This window comes from Tenebrio molitor, chromosome 8 (assembly GCF_963966145.1).
Source record: "Tenebrio molitor chromosome 8, icTenMoli1.1, whole genome shotgun sequence".
Taxonomy (NCBI): domain Eukaryota; kingdom Metazoa; phylum Arthropoda; class Insecta; order Coleoptera; family Tenebrionidae; genus Tenebrio; species Tenebrio molitor.
This window is the reverse complement of record NC_091053.1, coordinates 2,808,232-2,834,087: the sequence shown is the minus strand read 5'-3', so window position 1 is coordinate 2,834,087 and position 25,856 is coordinate 2,808,232. Positions and strand designations below refer to the sequence as shown.

Genomic DNA, 25,856 nt, shown 5'->3' with positions numbered 1-25,856 from the left:
AAGGATTGGTTTACATAATTTTTTTTAGAAATGTCTAAAAAATGTTGGCCAAGATTCCGTGTCCGGAATAGTATGTAATACATTTTTTCCAACGTCAAGTCTGAAAATGACATTTCCATCACTCAATTTAGAGATGAAAGTAGGCGTTTGCATCACATGTGAGGAAAGTAAATCACTTCCCTCACTAGTGGGGAAAGTAAAAAAAAAATTGATCCCCATTTAGGTATGTACATACTTTCTTTAAAATAACGTTCAAATATACATATATATACATTTGTCAGAATTCTTTATTAACAATTAGCACTTACAAAGATACTTAACTTTTTTATCAGTATTATAGAAATTAAATGTACAATTTTTACACGAATTAAAACTCCAAATGTTCCTGATTTTTTTTTTCTAAATAACGTGTCGGTACAGAGCTTGACGTTGACGCCAAACTAGCGCTTCTTACTACTTGTCTCCATCTCAGTAACGCATTGTACCTATTCCTTTCCGTAGCGTGCTCGAGATTTTATAGGTAATAATTCCAAAGATACCTAGTTCGCTGCTTCTTTAATTTCTGTATTTGGTAAATTTACAACACTATCTTCTACTTCCATCACTATTTGTTTAGTAAATTCTGAGTAATTTTCAAGTTTTGGCAAAAACACGACTTGACATTCTTTAATTAAATTTTATTGTTTACTGTGAGCATGGAAACGTGATTTTCAAATTTTACTTCTATGTTGATTTGTATAAAATAATAAATTGATAATACCTATGCAAGATAAACCGAAAGCTCTTGACGTTGGAAAAAATAGTATGTTATATACGTGAGGAAAGGTCCATTGCTAAACTTGAATGATTAGATCAACTCGCTATCGCTCGTGATCCAATTGTCATTCTCGTTTAGCAATGCATCCCTTTCCTCACTTATATAACAATATACTATCAATTAAACCGTCATTTTGTTTTAAAACCACAAATCATATGAATGGCTTGAGTGTGTCTTAAAATTTTGCATACAATTCACACCAGATGTCTCACTGATAGTTGGAATCTGAAGTCACTAGATAAGATTAATCTTATCTAATGACTTTACTGGAATCTGGAATCGCCAATTGTGGCGGGTGCACCACATTGGTGAGCGAACAAGATGGTGTCGAAAACTCACGTCGTAATTGATTAAGTTTATTGAGGTTATTTGGCAAACAAACAACAAGTCTCGTTAAATGGTCTAAAAATGACAACAGATTTCACACATAACATAGGTAAATAAATAAATAAGCGGTTAATCTGATATTAAAATATTACACTGGATGGGTTCAACAATTAGACGGCATAACAACGGAAACCTTCTCAGAGTGAAGTGTACAAAAATATCTGTTTGTAAAAAACTGTTTAGGCACACATACACTTGCAAATTTTTTTTAAGAAAAAACTGTCCCGATCCGACTATTAATTGACCTAACGGCTAATCAGTTATTGTACTTTTCAAAGTAATTTGACATTGAAATTTTTTGATATTTTTCCTTGGTGAGATACAACGTGTGCACGCCCAAACGTCATTCGATTATGCATATTTAAGGTAGGTTAGTTAAAAATTGATAACAATGCTCTAGATGTTTGAAAACCACATTGCACGAAGCATATTAGCACATTAACAATGAATTTTCTCTGAATTGATCAACAAATTCATTTGGAAAATAAAGCTTCAACGTTTTATAAAATTGTAATCAAGCATTTTTTATAAAACTGGAAGGCGTTAGGCGACACTAGTAATAAAGTAATTGTACTCTTCGCTCGCTAGATGGCCTCGTACGCTGCGTCGATGGGTGGACTGGCACTTCCGTTCAGAAATTCCTCTAGTTCGTCTCTTCGCGACGACGTCTCGTCCCTCGACCTCCTCTTGTTCCACCTGTCTCCCTTACCCGACTCTTTGTGCTTCTCCTTGTCCTTGACCTTCTCTTTTGATTTTTTGTGCTTGTGCTTCTTCTCGGCCTGTTCCGACAAAACAGATAAAACCCTCCATACGCATACGCACGCTCGCACTTACCTTCTCTTTGTCTTTCTTCTTCTTCTCTTTCTTGACCGAGCCGGAGGCGTGGGTCTCTTCGCTGTCGCTGTGAACGCTGCCGTTGGCCGAGACCGGACTGTGCTTGGAGCTCAACAGCTCCATGTGGACGTTCGACGAGGTGACGCTGGTGCTGTCGTCATACGCGGTGCTGTTGCTGTAGTCCAACGTCTGGCTGACCACCGAGACGTCCTCGCCGCCCTCCGGCGACCGCCTCCATTTCGTGTCGCTGCCCATCCAGCCGTCGTAGGCGTCCGACGTCAGTTCGGAGATCTCCGAGTTTATGGTCGAGTCGAACTCGTCGTTCGTTTGTTTCATATCGTAGTCCTCGGGGGCGGTTTTGTCCACTTCGATCTCGCTGCTCTCGTCGGACCGCACGGGTCGCAAGGGCGCCGCCGCTTTCGCCTCCAACTTGTGGAGTCTCTTGGACGAGGAGCCGAGGTCGTCGGGCTCGAAGTCCTCCTGCAGCTCGGAGACCAGGGGGTTCCCCGTGTCCGTATCACTGCAAAAACGCGATTCAATTGTTCCTTGATTCTTTTATTTTTAACTTACGAATCGGAGTCGTTCTCGTCCATCTTGACGTTGTTCTGGACGTTATATTGCACATCATCCAGGAAGCTCCTGTCGATCTGTCCCCCATCCGGGCAAAACTCCTCCACCGACGTGATGGGACTGATCTCCAGCCTCCTCAAATCTGGCATGCCCCCTTCCACCACCTGGTCCACGCCGATCTTGCTGATGAACCCGGAACTCTGGCTGGAGCTCTTGGAGACTTGCGACGCTGCTGGTTTCTTCGCCCCCGGGTGGGCGTAGGGTATGGGCTTGCCGGCACCGATCACGATCGGCCCGCTCTGCGACCTCTTCACGTCGCATTGGACCGGATTCGGCGACGACACCTGCTGACTAGACGCCGACGGTCGCATTTGCTGCGCCGCCGCCGGAATGTTCGCGTTGGAGTCGGCGACCTCGCGGCGTTTACGCACCAAGTTGTCCAGGAACTTGCCGTAGTTCGCCTCGTCCGAGTCGCAGAACATGTCCAGTTCCTGGATGGTCGCGCCGATCTCCATCTCGTTGCGCTCCAGCTGCTTCAGGAGCGTCTCCTTCTGCAGCTGCAGGAACGGCAAGTTGAAAAACTTGTGCAGGAGCTTCAGGCCAAAGCCGTTGCGCATTGATGACTCAGAGTAGCGCACCTGCGCCGAGCGCGAACTAAAACAGGACAAAGGATCCAGAACTAGATTCTGTAAATATTTTTCGTTAATAATTTAAATCTGGCGCACTTTTGATATTAACAACTAAAACAAGATTAATGTTATCATACTGTTATCTGTTTACATATAATAAAAACAATATGAAGCATGTTTTGTTTACCTCAAAATTGATTCAATATAAAAAGTAACATGATCAGAAGTGACTGTTCTATGATGGGCCATATCACAATGATTAGCTAAAATAATAACAGGAATGTGACTGGGAACTTTGGGCAACTCCCTTTGTACATAATCAAAAGTCCAGGTCTTGGTCAGATCCATCATCATGATCACCCCATTTGTCCCTTTGTAAACATCCAAGAATTCTGCATCCAGAGCCGGTTCTTCAGGCATCTCCATTTGAGAATTCTCCAATTTCAACCCCTCGAACCGCTTCTTCTTCTTCCCGCGATCCACAACGTCCCAAACTTCAACTTTAACGACGTCATCCGTCGCCTTGTAGTTCCACTGTATGGAAGTTACTTGAATTTCTTCAGTAGGGATGTACTCCTCTATGAACTTCTTGCCTTGCAAGCGATGAAACAGACACGTTTTCCCCACGTTTCGGTCCCCTTTGATCACGATTTTCACTGGAAAAACGTAGGTTGAGCGTCGGCGGCGCCACGCGAGTCAACTTACTGTTATATTGGACGCCTCTTGCGAATTTTCGCTGTAGGGAGGATGACATCGCTTGGTGGCTGGGTGGCCGCGAGACCACCGTTGTGTTGTTCGGGGAGCCATCGCCTTTGCTCGCGAACCGTTTTATAGCGGAAAACATTCTTGTTTGGCACTTGCTCACTTGTCCATATGCTCAAAGAAAAGTAGCCCGAGTTTGTCGCCGGAAAAAATCGATTATGACATTGATGCGGGTCGGGATGCTTGGCGAGTGTGTTGCCCGCAAAAGCGACTACGTTCTCATTTTATTTTATCGCAAACTTAATCGAAAATAAAATTATTTACATGACCTCGCTGGTCTGACAAATGACAACTTACTGACACTCACTGTCGCCAACAATGCCAACAGAAAGTTGGATCTGGAGTGGAAAACGGAATTGGTGGAAGCGTAACACATTAATCACTAATTCTTTTAATTTTTTTCTCAATAAACGCAATTAGAAACTGTTCAGCTTTTCAATACTCACGCGGCTGAATTTAAATGTGTACTTAACCCTTCCCCTATGGCTTTCAGTCGTAAAATAGGAATCTTCTTTACCGACAGTGTCGATAAACTGTCAGTTCAATCAGCTGTTTGTGGACAAATAACAGAAAAGTGTTTTGGTGAAGTGTGTTTGGTGTTTGTTGTGAGATAACACAGTTGTGGACTTTGTTGTTGTGATCATGATGGGTATAACAAACGCCTTTTCAAGTTTAGGGATAAACGAGAGGGAGGGGCCTAAGGAGAACTCACGAGGTAACACAATTCCAAAACAATACAGCACCATGAGTCTTCCGAATCTGTCATCACAAAGGCCTCAAGTTTATCACAGATTCATGCGCCCCAAATACTCGCGAATTATTTGCGACGACGAGATCGAGTCTAGCGAACAACCGGTCGACTTTAGTAAAAAGTATTGTGAGACAAAACTGCTCGCGAATGAATCGAAAACACTGAAAAACAGTAGCGGCAGTGGAACGTTCAATAAAGTGGTGAAAAGTTACAACAGCACGTTTACAATGTACGCAGAAACTGATTTAGATCAACCGACGGACTACTCGCTGAGGTACGCAGAGGACGACTCCGATTCGGAGCAGTGCAATAAAATATCGAAAAGCGAAACTACGGAATTTGTGCAAGACACTATCAAAACGTACTGCACCGAAGATACGCCCTACGAAACCCCTTTCAATTTCTCAACGTCCACCTCAATGTCGGACTTGAGAATCGACGAGAAAGGGGGCGCCGGTGGCAAGTTAGAGACCGAGTCGAAACCTGTGTTCTCCAAGTCAATAGAGACTGCGCACCAGAGCAAAATCAAATCAGAGTTCAGCTCTGGGTTGATGTCTCCGGAGAAACCCGTCAATTATTGCGACGAGGGTACTCCTGGGTACTTCTCGAGGGTGGACAGTTGCGGCTCGCTGAACTCCATGCCGGCGAGCGACCCGCCGAAGCAAGAACTCAAAGAACAAAACTTGGAGGAGGGGGAGAAAAATAAAGGCCCCAGGAGGATGGGCAAGTTTCCGTCGGAAACCACCAAAGCGGTAAAATTCGAAGAGGTGGTGAATTACGCCGAAGAGACGCCTCTGATGTTTTCCCGGTCGAGTTCTCTAGCCTCGCTGGACAGTATCGAGCAGCACTCCATACACGACGACCGCAGTTCGGTGGTGTCCGACTTCAGTCGGCTGACCAGCGGTCTGATCTCGCCGAGCGAGTTGCCAGACTCGCCGTCACAAACGGTGCCCCCCAGTCCCAGGCCCGCGAAGAGCCCTGTGGTCTTTCCCCCCTCGAAGAGGAAGACCAGGGAGTTGCCCCAGATCGCCCAGGATGCGCCAAAACTGAGCGTTTTCGAGGACGTGGTGACGAAATTCAAGGTGGAGAGCACACCTCTGCACCTCTCCGCGGCGACGAGTCTCAGCAGTTTGATCGATCCCGACGAGATCGACTCGAAGGGGCACCACAATTGTCGCCCATTGGGCGAAGGTGTCAGCCAGATAAAGAACGAGACGAATAATTTGGACATAAATCATGATTTGAGCGAGAGCTCGGAAGATGAGGATATCTTGGCGGCGTGCATTAACATCGGGATGCAAAATAACAGGTACAAAATAGTCGGTTATTAGCACTACTGTTATAAAAAGAGGGCACGGCATCCAGGCCGGGTCAATTTTTTTGTCATGACGATGTTATTTTTGATAGGTACAGTCAGCCCCCGCCAAACGAAGCCCCATCGACCAGCTACCAGTTCAAACACCCGGAAATCGGCGACCTCGCTAATGCAAGACCCGCTTTGAAGAAGCCCCCTCAACAGTTATCGATTCCGATTGAGGTGGATCAAGGTGGTCCTTTGCAAAAGTCGGATATAACGTGTGACTCGTTGAGGACTTACTGTACTGAAGACACACCAGCGGTGTTGAGTCACGCTGGGTCCCAGTCGGATCTCAGCGTTCTCTCGATTAATCCCGAGGAGAATAAAATTGAAAGTAAAGCTGTTGCGGTCACAGATTTGAGTATGTTGCAACAGTCGAGGTGAGTTTGGTGTTGTTTTGAATTTTGGGTCGTGTGATGGATTTTTTTGATGCAGTGTTGGGAAAGAGAGTGAAGAGGGACCGTCCGATGTCAAGGAGAGCGGTGAGTGGTTGTATTATAACTGGCTTGTTCCATTTCTTTAAAAATGTTTCCGAGAAAGAGCCAATTTCCGTGGATGAGGCGCTTCATAATGAATACGCAATATAACAAAAAACAATAACAACACAAAAACAACGAACAGTAAGGAAAGTATTCACGAAAGCAGCAAAAAACAAGGAGTTTTTTGACTTCAAATTCAAAATGTCATTCGAACAAGAAAGATTCTCGGTGACAAAAACTTAAGATGAATAATATCCCTAAAAAGCGCCTGTTTACTAGCGCTCTGCGGGGATCACTCAAACTACACTTTTGAGCAGACCGGCTATAAGACAGCAAGTCGTATTTTAATAGTCGTGCAGTGTACAGTGATGGGGTGGGGATAAAGTACAGTCGGCTCAACGTGTAATGTCATAGCGTTCGTGTGTATCGCCTTTGGTAAAAATAAAATAACATAATAAAAAACAACAGTAAAAACTCGTGTGGATAAGAGAAAATTAAATTAAATTAAAATCGTCGTTTTCGGCGTTTCACATCCGAAAAATGTGTCAATAATGTCAAGCAAACTAGTTAATTTAGTCTGACTTATAATTGAACAACCATAGCTTTTGATTAAGTAGAAGCAGAGCCTTTTGCGATTTTGAAGAAGTTTAAGTTACGTTGAAATCGTTAAAACTGTCTTTTTTCTGTAATTACCATCCATTTATTTCTTATATGGGCGCTTGTGTACATACGCTATGTTTTATTAAATCAGGATTTTCTTTCCTGAATTGAAATTTTTTTCCTGAAGTAAAAATGAAAGTCATAATAATCACACTTGTAATGCGGAAATGTCTTATTCTGTATTGCATTTGCAGTTCGTTTTTCAATTCGATAAAGGTTTGGCACTTTAGAATTACAAAATAGTGTTCTTGTCGACGTGCTTAAATACATTGACAATTAGGCATGAGCTAACCGAAGACGTTACCTTTTAAATGTAAAGTTACAAAATCGGCCTCCAGAAGTACTTTTGAAAACATTTTCGAAATTTTGAGCTTGTTGCATGTCCTTTACGATTTTCTCTTTTACATAGTTCTCCAAAAGAGAAATAAATCTTTCCGAAGGTGATCAATTTGTTACAAATGTCTTTTCATATACATATGTACATATAATACAATAAGTGGTCTAATTTTTTCCGACAAAATTTGTCATTTAAGACATGAGTAGCTTTTGCAACGAAAATTACACGAGTCGACGAAGGAGACGAGTGTAATTTTCCAAAAGCAAAAGCTACGAATGTCTTAAATGACAAATTTTGCAGAAAAAATTAGACCACGAATTGTATTCGACTTGACAATCCACCGAGAAAATTTTTATCGAGTTGACCTAATAAATTTGACGTTTCATTTTGACATAAATTTTTTCGCTGAAAAACCACTAGTTGTTTTTTCACTCAGCTGGTTGTTTTTTCACTCTGCTCGGTGTTTTTTAACTATAAATCAATTTGATTGGTCTAAATTTGAAAAATGCTGCAATTCGATTGGTTAAAAATTTTCGAGTTGGATTGTCAAACAAAACCGAATGATTTAGCATCTGTCAAATATTTTTTCAGTAATTGGTCGTAATTTGGTTGCAGTCTGTTCAAATATGAGAGATTTGTCGATACTGTAATTTACATCAAAAGTACCGTGGAAAAGTTGTAGAATTTGGATCTACGGGAAAAGCGGGACAATTTTTAATGTTTTGTTGAGCCAATTTCCGTCTTCATTGATATTCATTAAATTTAAATTTTCCTTAGACGCGTGTGTCAATTTGACAAAATTAAACCGTCATTTCAGTTGTGCCAACTTGTGCCGTCCTCAATTATTATAAAGGTTGATGGGGATATTTATTGTTTAACCAACATAAATCTTTGATCACGGCCTGCTGTATTATTATAACCGGCCACCGGTCTGTTCAAAAGTGTAGTTTGAGTGATCTCCGCAGAGCGCTAATAAACGGGCGGTTTTTGGGGATATTATTCATCTTAAGTTTTTGCCACCGAGAATTTTTCTTGTTCTCTTGTTCAAGTTCAAATGACATTTTGAATTTGAAGTGAAAAAATTCCTTGTTTGTTGCTTTGAAATCAAATTCGTGAATGTTTTCCTTATTCTTCGCTGTTTTTGTGTTTAGTGTTGTTTTTGTTCTACGTTATGTTGCGTATTGATTATTATTTAAGCATGAAGCGCCCGTTTTGTGGGGCCCTCATCGGCCGAAATTGGCTCTTTCTCGGAAACATTTTCATAGTGCATTTATAATGAAATGAACAGGTGGGTTCTTATAATTTATAATATAGAACTGGTCGTGTCTTTGATATATGAAGAGATTTTAGTTCTGTCAATTTCACATTTATTTTACTTGATGGCCGATTCACTGTGTGACCTTGGAAGAAAGAAATATTTTGTAGAGCAAAATACAAAAATGTATCAAAATATTTACGCAAAGTATTCTTTCAATTCCTCGTCTTCTTATTCGTGAAGTTGATTTACAGTTTTTGAAATGTCAATTTTGCTCCCAAGATTTTCTGTTTCTCCAAAAATGAAAACTCGTTCGGATTTAGCTTCCACCACGTTTTAAATCTGGTTTGGTTGTTATTTTGAGAAAATGTTTTAGAGGAGAAACAGAACAAGATTAAAATTTTCTTCCTCTTGGATAAAACTATGATGATATCAAATGGTGGCTTTTTCCTTTGCTTTTCTTCCCCGATTCATTAACAAGACCCCAAGCTCCATCTTCTTTTACCTAGTTATTTACTGCGTTGTTTCTTATTCCCAAAATAAGTTTAAATGTTTCTATCGTTATGCGTATTAAGAATATTCTTTTTAGATCAAATCGTTTCGATTTCTATATTTTATTAATTTTTTTCATTGAAACTATGCAGACATGTTTTTTGTGCTTTTGGTGTTTTGCCGCTTCCTTCCTTCATTTTGTCGAAATCTTGACGGTAGAATTTTTCCATATTTAGATCACTTTCACTCTGTTGTGACGCAACTCCAGCACGATGTTTTAGAAAAAAAACTCACTGACCCTCGTTTAAATGTAATTACATATTTATTTCAAAAAATAGTAATCAAAAAACCAGTACAATTGTGTAGAGTTCATGACTAATAATCACACTTCTTTCTTGATTTGTTTTTTCCTTTGTGCAGACGACTTGAACATTTCGCTGGAGCTGGGAGAAGCCGAAAGTAACCACTTACGTCGCTCTCCATTTTCGTCTTTGAGCGACGACTCCGACGAGTCAGAACAAGCCCTCCTGCAAGAGTGCATCCTAGCAGGAATGCCCAAAAGCAACAGCTCCCCCGTACCCGCCATCCCAGACCCGTCCGAAATTCCAAACGATCCAAACCTGCTACAAAACGAAATCATCGAAAGCGAACCCTCAGACGACGAGGACGACGCCAACATCTTAGAGAATTGCATCAACATCGGAATGACGAGCAACCGGTAAAAATCTTGTGATTGGTGCGTATTGTTGATTTTCATCCGTGTGCAGTTACAGCCAGTCGAAACCCGGCACGGAGTACCAGTTTCAAAAAATGTCCGTCGCCCCCAAGATCAGCGATCTGGCGAACGATTGTGTCCGGAGCTACTACACTGAAGACACTCCCGCGCTCTTGAGCCACGCTGGATCGCATTCGGATCTGAGCGTTCTCTCGGTGAACGGTGAAAACGGTACGGTCAAGGATTACTTTTCCGACATCAACAGCAACTTCTCTGATGATGACGAAGAAGAAGACGAGAAGTTGTTGGACGAGTGTGTTAGGTTTGGGATGGCGAAAATCGCGGAGGCGGCGAAAGTCGATAAAAAGTACGTTGAGAGTCAGTTTTCCACGAATCTTTGATTTTAGTTGTTGTTTTAGCAGTGTTCAGACGTCGAGTTATCAGACTGAGGGGGCCTCAGGGTCGCAGCACCAAGACAAAGGTAAGATTGCAATGTTGTCATGTTGTTTCTGGTACGGCTGGTTCCGGTTCGAGCACACTAAATAATATTGAAAGTTTTCGTAGCCGAGGCGAATTATTCGGAGAGCCCCGACGACTCCGAGTCGATCTCGTCCCTCAGCGACGACTCCTACGAGTCCGAGCAAGCCCTGTTGCAGCAGTGCATCCAGGCCGGCATGCCCGCGCGCCCCAGACCCGTCCAGAACGAATCCGCAGATCTCACCCCCGCGGAGAAGGCCCTGCTGCAGCAGTGCATCCTCGAGGGAATGAAGAAGTGCCGCATCAGCCCCAAGAAACCTCCCGAAGACGACACCTCCGAACTGACCGAAGCCGACCAAGCCCTCCTGCGCCAGTGCATCCTATCAGGGATGCCCAAAAACAGAAATCTGACGTTGGGGGGTCCGTCGGGGTCGCGCGACTCCGCCGAATTGACCGAGTCGGAGCGGTCGCTCTTGCAGCAGTGCATCGCGGCCGGCATGCCCAAGAGTCGCAACGGGAGGAAGCCCCAATGGATGCGGCGGCCGAAGGAGGAAAGGGCGGAGCACACTTGCTGCATTCATTGCCCCAGAAACAACCAGAACAGGGCGATGTCGAGGCCCAAGACGAAGAAGAGGAACAAGGACAAGGTGCAGGTCAGGGAGAGTCGCGAGATTTTGTACGTGACGGGGCAGATTTTCGCCCTGAGGAAGGACGTCGTGGAGAAGTCGCGACAGGAGTGGATCTAAAAGTGGGGCGGGCAGGAGCGAAGCGTTGCTGTCAGGGTCTAAACTCGCCATTTTTGTTTTTATTTTGTCAAATCCAGAAGCGCAACCGCGGTGCTGTTTTGGAAAAATAGCATTCAAAGCAATTTTTCTCGACTTTCCGTAAATGCACACACAAAGAATTTATTTGCAATCCGTTGCAGTTCGACTAAATTAAATACCTCTCGTCAACGTATCCAAATCTGGAGCGTAAACTGGACAAGCAGGTCTCTGTTAAATCGATATCCGTGTAGAGCATACAAAAGAGATTTAAATGTGCCAAAACGTAATCGTAACTGTCGTAAATATTCTTATTTAAGTCGTTCAGATCCGCTACACCAGATTCAAAATTTCGCCATTTGCACAAGACCTGTCAAATAACAGGTGGCGCCAGTGGCTAAAACCCGAACTAAACTAATCGTTAAATTTATTTCAATCGTGGACCGTTACATTTATTACAATATAAGACTGAAACTCACTCGCAGTACTTAATAATTGATTTTGAATCAAATAGATTTGTATATTTATTTAATTAACTAAAGATATTTCGTTTCTTATAGAAACTGAAGCGTCAGTGAAATCACTGTTAATTCGGTGGAATATTATGATTAGAAAAAATTGTGAAAATAAATTTGAAAATGATTGTTTCTTTTTTTTTTGTAAGACAACCCTCTACAAAAATTGGGCAGGTGTCAATGAAAGACTAGATTTTTTTTTCAAACTTTATTAAACAGAATCCGTAATGTAGAATTGTTTAGGTCACCAGTTGTCGTCAGACACGTATCAAAAATAAACAAGAAACGAACCGATGACTTTTGTATAATATGAACATGCGTATTTTGAAAAATATTAAAATGCATTCACAGACAATTCATCAAAATATATCACCAAGTTTTCATCGCAAAATTTGATCAGATCCTCCGGTAGAAGACTACAGGTCGTGGTTAAATTGTGCGTAAAGGATAGCCGGCCACTTTTTTTAACCCGCTGTATATGTTACTATTCACTAAACGGAGTTCCGGACCCTCCAAGGCACCCGGAAATTATTGAGGAACGAGTTGCGGAACGTCCGTTACAAGTTTTTAAATAGAACACGCCTAACTAACCTAAGACTACGATGCGTTAACGTTAACACAAAGCAACACTTGTGAGTAAACGAATATTAAAAATATTTCAGATTTCGCAACAAAAGTACAATAAATACTGGACGTCGTGAGATTTTTGGCGTTGGGATAGATAGTCGAAAGTGTATCTGGGGTCAGTACTGTCCGTCCACTTCTTCAGATTGTTACGCTGTCAAAAAACTTTGATAATGTGAAATAAGAAGTGTTGTAAAAAGTAAGGCAAAAAGTTACTACAAACGTTATTTGGTTATCAGGTGGACGGACAGTAATGAACTTAACTTTAATACAAAAATGGTAACTCAATAACAATTTCTTGTGATTTTGATTATATGATTATTAAGTAAGTTATGACTACACATCTAAGCGACACACCGTGCCGATACGTCCACATCGATCGACTCAGCTTCGATGTGTCAAAAAATATTTAAAAAATCCCAGTAATATCGATTTCATGCATTCGTAAATTAAGAAAAAATATTCGCTACCTAGAAAAATTAAATTAAAAATTATTCTCTTCAGACTCGCAGCTTCGCGAGTGTTTTCGGTACTTAATTCGTTCGATTATTCGAGAGCTAACCGCGGATTATTGTAAAATTCAGTGTAACAAAAATATTTCCGATTTGTTTGAACACTTCGATTGGAGGGAAAAAATAGTCGGCGACTCTAACAGAAGTGCCCTCTGCAGAAGGCCTCCAGAACTTTAGGAACGTCGACAGTGAAACCCGCTATCGACAAGATGTTTCTGCAGTTGTCTGCGTGGACTCCGGCAGGACTCGCCAGGAACATCTTCACCACCCTTAAAAAAAAAAATACGATCATTACACGTGGTGGATTGCTCAAAATGTTCACCTGCAGGGCTTTAAGGGCTAAAAGCTGACAAATCAGTTGCAATGATAAAAAAATTGTTAGTTGTCGTTGAGTTTATTAGTTGAATTAATGAATCAATTCCATCGTTGAGGCAGAGTACATCCAAAATGCCTTATAAACGAGATATCATACACTATTTTTTCTACTTTGCACCTTTTAAGCCATTTTTAAGTGAAAATTAACAGTTTTCAAATTTGGGGAATTTTGTCGTGGTTGGTAACTAACAAATGTCATATTGTTTGGAAGATTCAAATTTCAATTGTTTTTAACAAATTAAAAATGGGCGAATACAATTTTGTGTGGTAGTTTACAGAGTTGGCCATGACTCAAATAAATTTTGACAGTTAAGAGTTGGAATAACCATAAATGTAGTTAATTGGTGCGTCACTTGAATATTGTGCTGAAAACGACTTATTTGTAAGTAAATTTTATCAATTATCAATTACTCTCAACCTAAACTACCAAAATACATCATTATGAAATGTTCGCCATTGTTGTGTCGGCAACACGCAACACAGCAACGTTTGGCTCGGTATTGCACTTTTGCGCATCCTAATCAATGCATTTAGACTTATGCAACGTTATTGCGCAGAGATGTCGGAATATTGAAACCTCTTATTATATTTTTACCAATCCGAGCATAAAAACTTCCATTTAAAATTTCAGCTTTGACATTTTTTAATTCTCACTTTTTATACGCTTGAAGCCCCAGACAATCACTTTTAAGCCTGTTTCGGTCGCTCTCAACCACTCCAATCAACCCACCTGGTTTCCGGCAGATTCATCTTCTTGCAGTACTTCGCGAGCGCTTCCGGCACCTTCTCCGCCTTCTTCTTGGACTGTTGTGGCACGTGCTCCAACCAGTCGTTGGTCATTATATTGATGAAGACGTCGAAGGTTTTCTTCTTGTTCATGGCCCACTCCATGGGGGCGGTGGGATCGATGTAGCTCCCCCTCAACTCCTGCATCTTCTCGACGGCGTTGTGAGCTGCAACACGCGCACAATTACAAAACTCGACCTGTGACATTTCCGATCGAGTACATTTGCTGAGATCCACGAACTGGATTTGGCTGTCCTTGAAGACCGCAACGGACACGTTGGTCTCCACCTTGAGGAGGTATCTTATGACGGCGTGGGCCGCTTCGAGGTACGTTATTCGCCGGTTTTGGTAGCAGTTGAGGTCCCCGTGTGCTGTCGCGTCCACGCACACCAAGAACCTTTTTTCGGTGGGACGGACGTTGCTGTAGGACAGTTTGAGACACTTTTTGATGCTCTGGATGATGGGTTTGCACTTGGGCTGTATCGGGGTGGTTATTCGCCGCAACACGTCCGCCTCCAGTTCCATTTGGTTCAAGTAGGCGAGGAATTTGGGGTCCAGACATCTGGAACGTCGCAACGGTCACATTTAACATCGACACGTCAATTCAAAGCTAGTTACTTTCCCCCTTTTTCGAAGAACTTCAAATAGATGAAGACTTCGATGGGGTGCAAATTGCATTGCGTGATTTTGTGGGCGTCGACCAACATTCGATTGGTCTTCTCGTGGAACTCCGAGTTGGCTTTGATGAAGCCCCACTTGTAGAACCTGAAGAGGCACTGCAACACCTCCCTGGTGGTCATCTCAGACAAACACGCCAACCAAACCTGTCGACCAAACAAGAGCGATAACGAAAATTCGACGCTGTCGAAGCCACGTACCGCTTCTTCTTTGTTCAATTTGGAGTTGACCCTGTCAATGGTGAAGTGCAGCTGGGTGATGAGACCCACAGCTTCCGGCACATCTTCAGTCACTTTGAGTCGATTCGATTTCTCCAGATAATCGACGATCGATTTGGACACCGGATCGGTCGCCTCCGGGAGCTTCGTCGCTCCGTACAGAACGTATTTAATGACGGGCTCGCACTCTACAAAGCCTTTTTAGCACCGATAGTCTTACTCTACGACGACACTTACGAACGTTGTCGGTTTTGAAGTGGCACAATTTGAACAGGTCTTTGTGGGTCCACTTGTGGTAGCTGTCGTGCTTTGTCACGCACACCGCCAAGTCTTGGGGTCGCTTGTCTTGGTAGAACTTGACGATGATTTTTTTCAGACTCGTCGACATTTTCGAATTCGGGTTTCGCGTCTTCGTGTGGTACTGGATAAAGTCGAAAAATTCCTCGTCGGCCTTCACCAGTTCTAATACTGTCTTTTTTATGTCTTGTCTGGCGTTGGCAGACAACTGTTTTTCGGTCATCGCCTCCGCCAACACGTAGAACAGATTGGATCGGCGGCTCAGCAAGGAGTCTTCGTTTACGGATTTCAGGACGTTGAGGAAGTCTTGGGTGGAGGATTCGATCCAAGTTATTGGGACGATCGCGGGGAGCTTGTCAAAATGTCTGGCGGCGGAGTTTCCCGTTATGTAATAACCGCGAGGGGTGCCCGTGTATAGAAATCTTTTCAGCTTATCCTCGTTTGTGAGATCTCGAGAGCCCATTTTGCTAGAATCACGATTCATTTGTGGACTTGGACATAACCTCACTTTTCGCTTTAAGATAATTTAACGACATCGACAACTCTTCTGGTCTGATTTTGTCGCAAATGAATCTTGTGCAAGACTTTTGTGACTGAAAACTTCACACGACGCGATCTTAACGTGAGATGGTTTCGCGTCCGATTAAAATAAAATTATAGGGCATGATTCACTGACGAAAAATTACAAAACATATTCTTAAATAGACCGTGATCGTAAACTGCTTCCGAAATACAAGAAAAAAACAGGATTATGAACTTGTACTTACTTTTGGAAGTTCTGGGCTGCTTGATGTTGCCACGGAAGATAAAAAAAAACTACTTTTTACGTCGAAACTTCTGATAATCGTGAATTAACTGTTTGTTTTTTTACGTTTTTTGCTTTAATTTTACGAGGTATTTGACACAACCGTGAACACGAAGCACAACAGGAAACATATGACATCAGAGTGACAGATGATTTTTGACAGAAATGACGGTTGTGTTTTGACATTTGACAGAGGGAAAGCAACAAATCGGTGATGTACAGTACGCATGTTCCCTGAAAGTACCTATTTAAATTTCAATTAATATTTAGGTGAATTCTATTGTAATAATTTTGTTTGTTGCGAAGGGATTACGCAGACATTGTTTGAAACTAGTCAATAATACTACAGTGGGGGTTATGTGAAAATGGAATAATAGGCAACCAACAATACGGATAATTTCCAACAAATGTGTGTGGATAATAATGTGTTCATGAAGTATACTCTGTTCATGATCATGAATCAAAAATCCACCAACACTGCATATCACAAGAAAAATACACGTGGCAACTCTGTTGAGGCGTGATCTAGGGGAAAAAGGTAAAGTTAGGTTAGATTGTGGCGATCGCAGTTAAATTGAGTTAAATGCAGCGTTGTCAACTCTATCGATTTTTACTCTTTTTTAACGATCTACCGATTTATATCGGAAATCTAGCATCATTTGATGATTATCTGATTAAACTGTCGTTTCAGGTGTGCGGCTGTGCCAACTTGTATCGTATTTAGTTACTACTGGTGCTAAATAGGATTGATTATAGTGGATTTTTGAAATGTAAAAATCCACACAATAATTATTATATTACTTCGAAAATAAACAAGTACAATGACCAAAATGGTGATTTTACCAACTATGCCAGTTCAGGTTAGGTCAGGTCAAGTGTTGATTTATAATCTGATAGATCGATTCAGTTCATGATCACAAAAAAAGTTGAATATGTAAATTATTAATGCATTAGTTTTGTGTCTTTGTCTTTTTCCACCTCAACTACAAGTTTAATAGGCGATAGTTTTTTAGTGATCAAGCTTGGTGACATAAGTGACCTTCAAATACATTCCATTCGGATGGATTGAATTTTTCCGCACTAAAATTTTCTTTGATGGTACTCTGAAATAAGGCGCAAACGATTCTTCTGATTGTCTTTTATTATTACACAACATTACAATTCTTACATGATAAACAATAGATTACTTATTAAGCTTAAATGGGTACAATACACAGTTTTTATCCAAAGAAACAATAAATAAGAAAGAAAGCAAAATCTCGTCGAGTCTTTAGTTTTTTTATATTTTTACAAAATCAAGTGCACAACCAAAAGTCGTTTCCGCAAATTTACAGCGACGAAGCGGCCTCCGTCTGAGAGATCTTACGATATCTAAAAGGAACACGTCGTAATAAAAATAGCAATATGTACAAAATGATTTAATCGTAAAGTTTATTATTCTTAATTAATAAAAAAGCATTTTATACACTTAGGCAAGTGAATGTTTTCCCCCACAAGTAATTACTAGATCGGGGCGTCGTCAGGTAACGTAATTTATCGACGGCCCCCGTAGCTGATATGTAAGAGAGACTTTATACAAGATAGACATGTTTATTACAAATTGACTAAAATCACTACAAAAATATGTACAAGCAAACGATATCACATCTTTTTCTTGAAATCAAAGCAACAGTGGAGAAATTTGTGTAGAATTCAAGCACAAAGTAACACCAGCGTGAACGCTATGACAGAAAGAAACACCAAACAGAACAACAAACAAAAAACATTGGTCCTGTATTAAGCATAGCTCTGGCTATGTTCCAGCGTGATCCCGGTCAGTTTGCTCCCCTGTTCGACCCAGTTTTTCAGTCTGCCTCTCAGCTCCTCCAGGCTCTTCGACTTCGCTTTGTTTATCCTCTTGTACTTGACGTCTTTCGGCTTGGTGACCGATCTGTGATTGGACATGACTCTGTTGTACGTCTTGACTTGATTCGTGTTGGTCTTGGTCTTGTCGTCTTCGCTTTCTTCGCTCGTCCTCTCGTACGGCCAGCTGGGCACCTCGCAGACCTTCTCCTCCAGAGACCGGTCCTTCTGGCCGGACGTCTCCTCCGCCGCCTCCACGATGTTGCAGCTGGCCTTGCCCCTTAGAGCGAACGCGTCTCGCCGTTTGTTCGCCTCGCTCTTGTTGTCGCTCGTCTGGCTGTCGTTGTCTCCGTCTTCCTCGACGCTGTACACCGTCTCGAGGATCTCGGGCCGCCGCAGGAAGCCGTTGTTCCTCCTGACCGACGTGTACTTGAGGTTGGGGTCGATGGCGTCGGAGATGGACCGCACGACGGTGATGCCGTCGGCGCTGCCCGACCGGAACTTGGGGATGTTGAAGATGTTGCTGTCGGAGTCGATGTCCTCCATGACGACGGCGCTGTCCGAGTCGTTGAGCGAGTCCAGGTCCGGGAGGTTGGTCTCGAGCTCGGTCAGCTCGGACTGGGGGACCTCGAGGCCGTTGTCGATCAGCCGGTTGGTCAGAGTCTCGATTATTCTCTGCTGCCGGTGGATTATGTTCTCTCGTATGCTGAGCATCGCCGAGATGTCCTTTTGCTTGCGGATGAGGCGAGACTCGAAGAGGAGCAGCTTAGAACTGAGGGCCTTCAGCTGGTCGCATTTCTCGCGCTGCAAACGCGCCACCAGCAGCTCCTGCACCCAAAAATACATTCTCAAAATTCTCCTTCAAGATCTCCCGAGAGCAGACTCACCTGCATCTTGTAGGCGCGCCTCCAGGCGAGAATCTGCTGCGCTTGGGCCCGCGTCTTCTGCCGCAGGTCTCTGGCTAATTTCCGGGCATCTTCGAGACTGTCGATATCTGAGTTGGCCATGGCCGCAACATCCGTTTCCGGGGTGGTCCGTTCGGCGACTATAACGGCGCTCCTAGATCCTAAACTCCCGGATCTGGAAATGAACGGAGGATTAGTTGAGTGAGGAGAAACTTGAGCAATTTAAAAACTGGCGAATGAGGTAAATTAAAACAATACAGGACGCATCCATTAACCCGAAACAAGTGTTGGTCTTTGTTGTGTAAGAGGTGACATTTCTAAAATGTAAATTGTGTGCTACATAATTATTATTTAACTGGGAGATGTTTCAGCACGAAAATAACACACAAGAAGTGAAAGAAGTTAGGTTGCCAAACTTTGGACAGAATTTCTGTGGTACTGTGGTTTCGATACAATCCGGTTCGAAGGACCAATGTTTGGGGCTCCAGGAATGTTCGGAACCCCTGGAGCCCCCATTAGGTTCCGAACAAACTCAGGAGCCCCAAACAATCGGCGTCCGCAACACGCGGATTTCACTCTACATTCCCTTACCGATTGTGGATCAATTCGACTTTCGTTGCTCCATAAACATTCCGTGCACAGTTAGAAAACCGAAAGGATTTTAACGGCGCATAAAAAATATTACCAACAAAACAAAACAGGCGCATTCCAGCAAAATTGCGAATTAATTTTTAACGCGATCCCATCACCGGAAGATTTCTTAGGGAACATAAAAGGCTTTACGGGATGCGGAGTGGATGGAGGAAACATAACTCGGGCCCCAACAAAGACCGTCTCTTGTTGCATCGAAATTCGCCAATCTAAAAAGGACGTGAATAATTCACCGACTTGTTAAGAGTGTGTCGGGGGACAAGTCCGGCTGCAAGGATGGAACAACGTACGGTGGCCGTTCGTTGCACCACCTCCTCCATAATTAATCGTCGATTTTTCATCCCAGACGACTCTCCCAAACGTGCAACTTTTGCTTTTGTTTGCATCTCAAACGGCAAAGGAAACTCAATCGGGCGGCAAGACCGTCATTAGCGAGCACCTACTTATTACAGTTAATTACAAAATTACGGGTTGACTTAAGTACACAACAAAACGCTCTCTTTGAACCGACGAAAAAACCAACACTCCAAAGTACGTGCGTGTCGCTGCTCCTGATCAAAATTTCCAAACAAAGGGAGTAATTAAGGTCAGGTGTCGACCTCTACGGTGTGAATCTCTTTAATTGTCGAACGAACTCTTCCCAGAGGATGGTATTTTGCAAAATGCAATCTGCTATTGTGCGCACTCACGACACAAACTTCTTCATTCTTCGTTGTGAAAACTTTCTACATAATTCTGGATACCTAGATATAAAATTTAAATTAATCGAATTTGTGCAAAACTAGCTTCACTTTTTTCGTTATTTCTCCACCCTCCCGCAAGGTGGCGCGATGATTTCTATACTCAAACCCAAGCCGAAGAAACACTCTAGCTAGTAGTGAAGACCCCATCGAAATCTGTTCGGTAGTTCTTCAGTGACACGCGTACAAGTGATACATACATACATACATATCTCTTCCGGAACATTTTCTCACCTGCCCTCACCCAAATCTCGCTCTTGCTCTTCGATAATATTACAAAACTCTTACATCACCATCAACCCGACTTGGCCAACATCCGCGAACGGCAACGTGGGCGGTGTGGGTGTACCCGAGCGATTATTTTTCATAATCGTCTCAGTGTTTCACCCAACGCTCCTCATTCTATATTTGTCCGATATTTGTTATTACAAAATGAGAAGGAAAAACAGAACAAGTATCTCGTTTGGAGCGCGCGTGAATTATTACATCCATGTCCGTTCTATGAGTAACATCCCATTTAAGGATACGACTCACTTTCGTTTCGCCTCTAATAAGGTTTGTGATAAATGGCCGCGGATTAACAGACAATGAAAGACAGGTACGGGTTAGCTGATAATTATGAGAGTGTTGTATGGTCATGTGGCGACCTTAATTTGGGCAACTTTGTAATTGGCAGACGGAATCGGACGATACATTTCCGATCCTTTGTTTGCGCTATTCGCATCAGCAGGAAGCTACAATTTCAACCAATTTAATCCTTCACGTGAATCTCTGTTATTTTTCGTGTAGTCATTGCAAAAAGATCAAGCTGCCAACAGAACGTCCAGATCTGGCACCTCTCAAAATCTCATGGACTATGCATAAAACATGTTCCTGCTACAATTATTATTATTATTTGTCAGTTTTGGATAATAAAATCCTTTTTGTGCAACCGTACGCGAAACGAGCAGTTCGCGTACCTAAAACAGGCCGCGAAATTGCTTTTAACGATGGCCGTTACAAATTTTCGGTTGCATAAAAAATGTTGTGTGTACCTTAGCCGCGAAATCCTTTAATATACTCGAGATTGTCCGCCTCGGCGACAATTTTCCTCTCGGTACGTTAAAGAGTGATTTCGCGGCCTTATACAAATAACTATTGCTATTTATTTGCTGAAGCTGCTCTCATAATTCAAAACTAATGTCTGAGCCTTCTTTCCCACATTAATTGCACTTTTATATTTTATGCTAGCATGAGATTTCATATTATTATTCCTGAGATGTATCGAAGTGATTAAATTTTTTTCTTTCTAATGCCAGTCCGTACGGCGTCACGGTCGAGTCGTTGATTGAAAAATCCATCGTATAAATTCAATTCGTTATTAGTAATTTGAAACAGAAATAATTTCACGAGATAAATTATTAATGGATGGAGCCGATTCGGTCTGACAGTGTCGATTTTTCGGTCGGCAGCGTCGGCCATTAGAGAAGATAAAATGGCTCTCCGCATAATATGAAGAAGCAGACGCGGACAATGTACGAAGCCGGCGAGGGGAAAGAACATAAACTAAACAGACAGAAAAATTCCAAACAAGAATTGTAGTCGTACACGTTGGTGCCTAGGAGTCGAGAGACGGCGGAGCTTTTTATTCCTGCAAACGAGATTGTAGGGCCGATGCGGCCACTCCTCCTGTTCGCCGCAGAAAAATGCCAAAGGAAACGGCTGAAAAGTCGAGGGACTCGAGGACATTTAATCGCGGTCGCGACGGTTTGGCGCTCAACATGTGTCCACCGAGAGTTCACTCATTATTGTCGCAACTTCTTCGAGAATCGCCAATAAATCGCGATTTAACGGGATCCGCTCTTGTCTTTTGCATAAATAATAGAATGCTGCGGTAATTAGTGCCGTTAGTTGCTCCAAGAAAAATTCCAACACCTATCCGACAATTCATAATTAATTAGAGTCGCAATTATCCTTGCGTTCACTTAGATTACGTAACAAGTCAACCCACGGATCGATATTCAAATCGAGCGGTTACAATGAAGGGGACGGGATTCTCCGGTGGCCACCCATCCAAATGTTAACTGCGGCCGGAGGTGCTTAACTTCTCTGATCGAATGATGATTGGGGTTTACCAGGCCGATTATTATGTGGGCCACCTCACACACCTGATACGGCATTCAGGCCGGATTAATTTATCATTTATCAGACGTGATGTTGTATAAAATGCAGGTGTTCCAAAAACTTCAGCCACCAACTTATGAAAAGAGAATGACTTATTGGATTTCTGGATTTATTCTTTTTCACCGATGAATCCTGGTTTCATCTCTACGGATACGTGAATTCACAAGATTTGTGGGTGTACTCCAAATTGGAGTATGGGTCGCAGAAACGTTTAATTAAACCGTTCTTTGAAAAGTTTGTCACATCTGTGCAAGCTCCGAGCCATTTTGGAAGAATTCATTAAGCAACTTCATCCAGATGAGTTAGATAATGGCTAGTTCCAGCAGGATGGAGCAACAGTTTTATGACGATTGTGTGATTAGTGATTTGTTCACAGACCAGATCTGTCCACCTCGATTACCTGATTTGACGCCACTAGGTTTATTTGTTCGTAATGAAAACTGAATCTTCACCCGGAGTAAATCTCTGCCATTTCGAGCCGTCCGTTGCTAAATGAGAGCAATAGATCAAGCGGTAAAAAACCGAATTCCTCCGTTCAAATATGGAGGCGATCATGAAAATAAATACAGTAGCAGAGAAGAGATAATTTTCGATGTCGCTTGGAGCGTCAAAATGGGCTTGTGCCAGCGTATGTACATCTTGCAATTTCCCGGCCATAACGAGAGTCGTCGTAAGTCTGCTGACATGGCTCGGCGATATTTTCTTGTGCGGGTTGGTCGGTGGTTCACGTGGCGTCGTAATTGCTCCCTTTGCATAAAATATCGCTGGAGAAATGTCCCTCGCGAGCGCGATTTTCCCTTAATTTATTTACTGTGTAAATTGCGAGAGATTCGGTTCTCTAGAATTTTATAATCGCCACTTGTGCTGTTCCGTTCCAGGTAGAAAGCTGCGGAATGCCGCAGGATTATTATAGCTAGCTGGAGTGTGGTTTTTTTGCCTTCCGACCAACAGCCTTTCAATATACGACCTTGCATTATTACGACAAGGCCGATCGGACGGACCAGGTTAACACAATGTTGTAATAAATCGACCGATTCGAAACGTTGTCGGTGGATTTTTTCATAATAACGAAGCCAGACGGCCGTATTTCATTACGCTGTTTAGACGTAGAAGAGAATATTATATCGAGTACGAAGGTGCGGTGCGATTTATGAACCGGGATTCTGAGAGTTCCGGATTTAATTAAAACAAACGGAATATTCAGTTTTATGACCGAAAGGGACGCGTTCATTGATCATTTCTGAACACGAGCTTCACTTGAAAATCATGAAGGAGTCGTCATTTGGGAAATAAGACGCTTAAAAGTACTATACTCTGTTCGCTTAAGCGATGCAGTAATCACGTGCTCGAGGCTCCGCCTCTCCACAAGCTACACTCGAGGATGACAATAAACTACATTCGGTGTTTAATTTGTTGGTGGAAGAGTTAAAGATTTAACAGAATCGTACAGTATTAATGCGATTCGCCAACATTATGGAGCTTTATTTCGAAGCTGAGGGCTCAATTTTAATTGTCTCGTTAAAGTTTAACGTGCCAGTGCGGAAGGTGAGATTTTATCACCGAAATTATACTTTCTTTCGGAGTTTTGTTCTCGTGTGGACCGGCAATTTTTCTAATCTACTTTATACTGAATTAGTAACGATCATCTGGTGGGACCATTAATATCTGACATTCTCCAGACTGAGGGAACTAAAACAAAATATCGGAATGTTCACATTCGGTCCATTATTTTAATGGAAAGATATGCTTCCGTGCATGGAAACAAAACGACGTCAGCGCTGCTCTCGTACCAATTTTTTCACTCTTCGTCGTCGTATTAAAATATTTTCAATCGATGGAAGCCATACAGAGTGATCTGGTTTGATCTGGAGCAAAATTTGCGTTCAGTAAATTGTACCATAAATTACCACCCACTAACTGTTTATCTCTTCAGGTTTATCAATAGCGTATTTACTTATTTTATTATTTTTTCACACCATTTCTGGACCTGCTTTGGTAAGAAGGAGATACGCATCTGCAACCACTCTACACGTCAGGTGTAAATGTGCAATTTAAAACAATACCACTCTTGTCTTTGATCTGTAAAAGCACTAGCGCATTATGCAGTTTATGACGGTTTTAAGTTGAATCTATTGCAAGCGCATGCTGCAACAGCTGTACTTGATATTTGAAAAAGGTGAAGGCGAGAAGTACCATTCTCTTTAAATCTGGGGCCTACGAGATGTCTTTGTCGGCGTCTGTTTCGAGTGAAGATTTACTTTTCATATTTGCTTACGATAAATACAAATTTGCATCAGAATTTGAGAGAAAAATGGTCGTAAAGTTTTGTTAGTACGAGATATGAGAGTGCAGAATGAAGGTCTGGGCTGAGTTGTGGGTTAATTGTGGATTTTTACTGAGTTACGGTGTAACTGTCTTGTTGTAAACATGAAGAAGCAAAGAAAAATTATTTTCTTTCTTGTTTGATGGTCAAAAGTATGACGAAAACATCAGGTTGACAGTTTTTGAAAATTAAAAAAAATATTTCTCTACTCCTATTATTGTATAATACTGTAAAGTGTTTTTTTATTACATAACAGGGTTCATTACTCACGACCCGTTGAATAATAATTTCAAAACTCAGCAAAAATCATAGCAACTAGTTTATGTCCAAGCGCAAATTTTAATGCAATGGTACCAAGTATGCAAAGTAATAATAAAAAGTATAGTATTCTACTCGCGGATAATGGCTAATTCTCCCTTGGATGAATTACGCCACTCGCCTTCGGCTCGTGACACAAAATCATCCTCATCAGTAATAGCCATCATTACCTGCTCGTTGAATAATATACTATTGTCTAATTTGTAATAAGGAAAATTCTGAAGATCACATTTTATTTTTCATATTATTAAAGGAGAAGTATTCCCTGATTTGTTGTCACTTTACTTCGCGATCTTATTTTTTAATAGAGCAAATTTCATTTCACACTTTCCCCTGATTTGTTAAGTAACAAATTCAGCCCCTTTAACGTCTTCGATGTTATCTATGGAAACGATTTCCTCGGAATGTATTCTTCAAAAAATTCGTAAAAACGGGACAACTAAAGAGAATAAAATAAACCGCTTTTCTACTTTGTGTCTGTAATGGATTTATTGTGATATCGAAAACAGTATTGTGATGGATCCTATTGTGAAAGTATTTTTGGTGAAATGCTGGTTCTTAAGAGTGGCAACGTTTACTTGATGTGTCAAATTATCGAACATCAAACACCTGAAATGTCATTTTATTATTTATTTGATTTGAAAAACGAAAACAAATCAGATCGTAAAACTTTCTCAAACGAATGAAATTTACCAAGAAACGGTAAAAGAAACCAAAAATTAACTGTCCTGAAGCATTCGTGCAACAATAGAATCTCTTATTAAACTAGTATAACAATATACTATTATAAAACGCATACATGGTAATGGCAAATGTGCTTA

At 41.9% G+C, this 25,856-nt stretch overlaps 4 protein-coding genes across 12 annotated transcripts in view; 1 reads left to right on the top strand and 3 right to left on the bottom strand.

Moving 5' to 3' along the window:
* Window positions 1–1,159: 1,159 nt before the first annotated feature.
* Window positions 1,160–4,448, bottom strand: LOC138136516 (rab-like protein 6). 2 transcript variants are annotated; one of them, XM_069055731.1, is made up of 6 exons: window positions 4,297–4,448; window positions 3,943–4,238; window positions 3,425–3,893; window positions 2,609–3,262; window positions 2,039–2,558; window positions 1,160–1,983 (listed from the first exon to the last, which is right to left on the bottom strand). In XM_069055731.1, the coding sequence occupies exons 2-6, from the start codon at window positions 4,079–4,081 to the stop codon at window positions 1,789–1,791; spliced, it is 1,977 nt and encodes a 658-aa protein (XP_068911832.1). In that variant the 5' UTR covers window positions 4,082–4,238; window positions 4,297–4,448; the 3' UTR covers window positions 1,160–1,788. The 2 variants fall into 2 exon arrangements, with proteins under 2 accessions (XP_068911832.1, XP_068911831.1); XM_069055730.1 differs by lacking the exon at window positions 4,297–4,448 and having other exon boundaries at window positions 3,943–4,285.
* Window positions 4,449–4,493: 45 nt separating this feature from the next.
* On the top strand, window positions 4,494–11,926 carry LOC138136514 (adenomatous polyposis coli homolog). Of its 7 annotated transcripts, none has more exons than XM_069055721.1 (7): window positions 4,494–6,059; window positions 6,158–6,487; window positions 6,543–6,589; window positions 9,751–10,048; window positions 10,104–10,412; window positions 10,453–10,526; window positions 10,601–11,926. In XM_069055721.1, the coding sequence occupies exons 1-7, from the start codon at window positions 4,642–4,644 to the stop codon at window positions 11,266–11,268; spliced, it is 3,144 nt and encodes a 1,047-aa protein (XP_068911822.1). In that variant the 5' UTR covers window positions 4,494–4,641; the 3' UTR covers window positions 11,269–11,926. The 7 variants fall into 7 exon arrangements, with proteins under 7 accessions (XP_068911822.1, XP_068911827.1, XP_068911825.1 ...); XM_069055726.1 differs by having other exon boundaries at window positions 10,098–10,412; window positions 10,468–10,526; window positions 10,610–11,926; XM_069055724.1 differs by having other exon boundaries at window positions 10,098–10,412; window positions 10,468–10,526.
* A 160-nt stretch (window positions 11,927–12,086) lies between these two features.
* LOC138136517 (RNA-binding protein RO60-like) lies at window positions 12,087–16,216 on the bottom strand. The gene is made up of 7 exons (XM_069055732.1): window positions 16,056–16,216; window positions 15,229–15,755; window positions 14,974–15,179; window positions 14,714–14,919; window positions 14,317–14,657; window positions 14,040–14,262; window positions 12,087–13,203 (listed from the first exon to the last, which is right to left on the bottom strand). The coding sequence occupies exons 2-7, from the start codon at window positions 15,749–15,751 to the stop codon at window positions 13,071–13,073; spliced, it is 1,632 nt and encodes a 543-aa protein (XP_068911833.1). The 5' UTR covers window positions 15,752–15,755; window positions 16,056–16,216; the 3' UTR covers window positions 12,087–13,070.
* A 1,000-nt stretch (window positions 16,217–17,216) lies between these two features.
* The window catches only part of LOC138136518 (uncharacterized), a 95,775-nt gene continuing 87,135 nt past the window's right edge, over window positions 17,217–25,856 (bottom strand). For both annotated transcript variants that reach the window (XM_069055734.1, XM_069055733.1), the window contains exons 2-3: window positions 18,823–19,015; window positions 17,217–18,763 (exon numbers count right to left, since the gene is read on the bottom strand). In XM_069055734.1, the coding sequence (XP_068911835.1) occupies window positions 17,870–18,763; window positions 18,823–19,015 (1,087 nt within the window). In that variant the 3' untranslated portion in view covers window positions 17,217–17,869. The remainder of the gene's footprint in view (window positions 18,764–18,822; window positions 19,016–25,856) is intronic.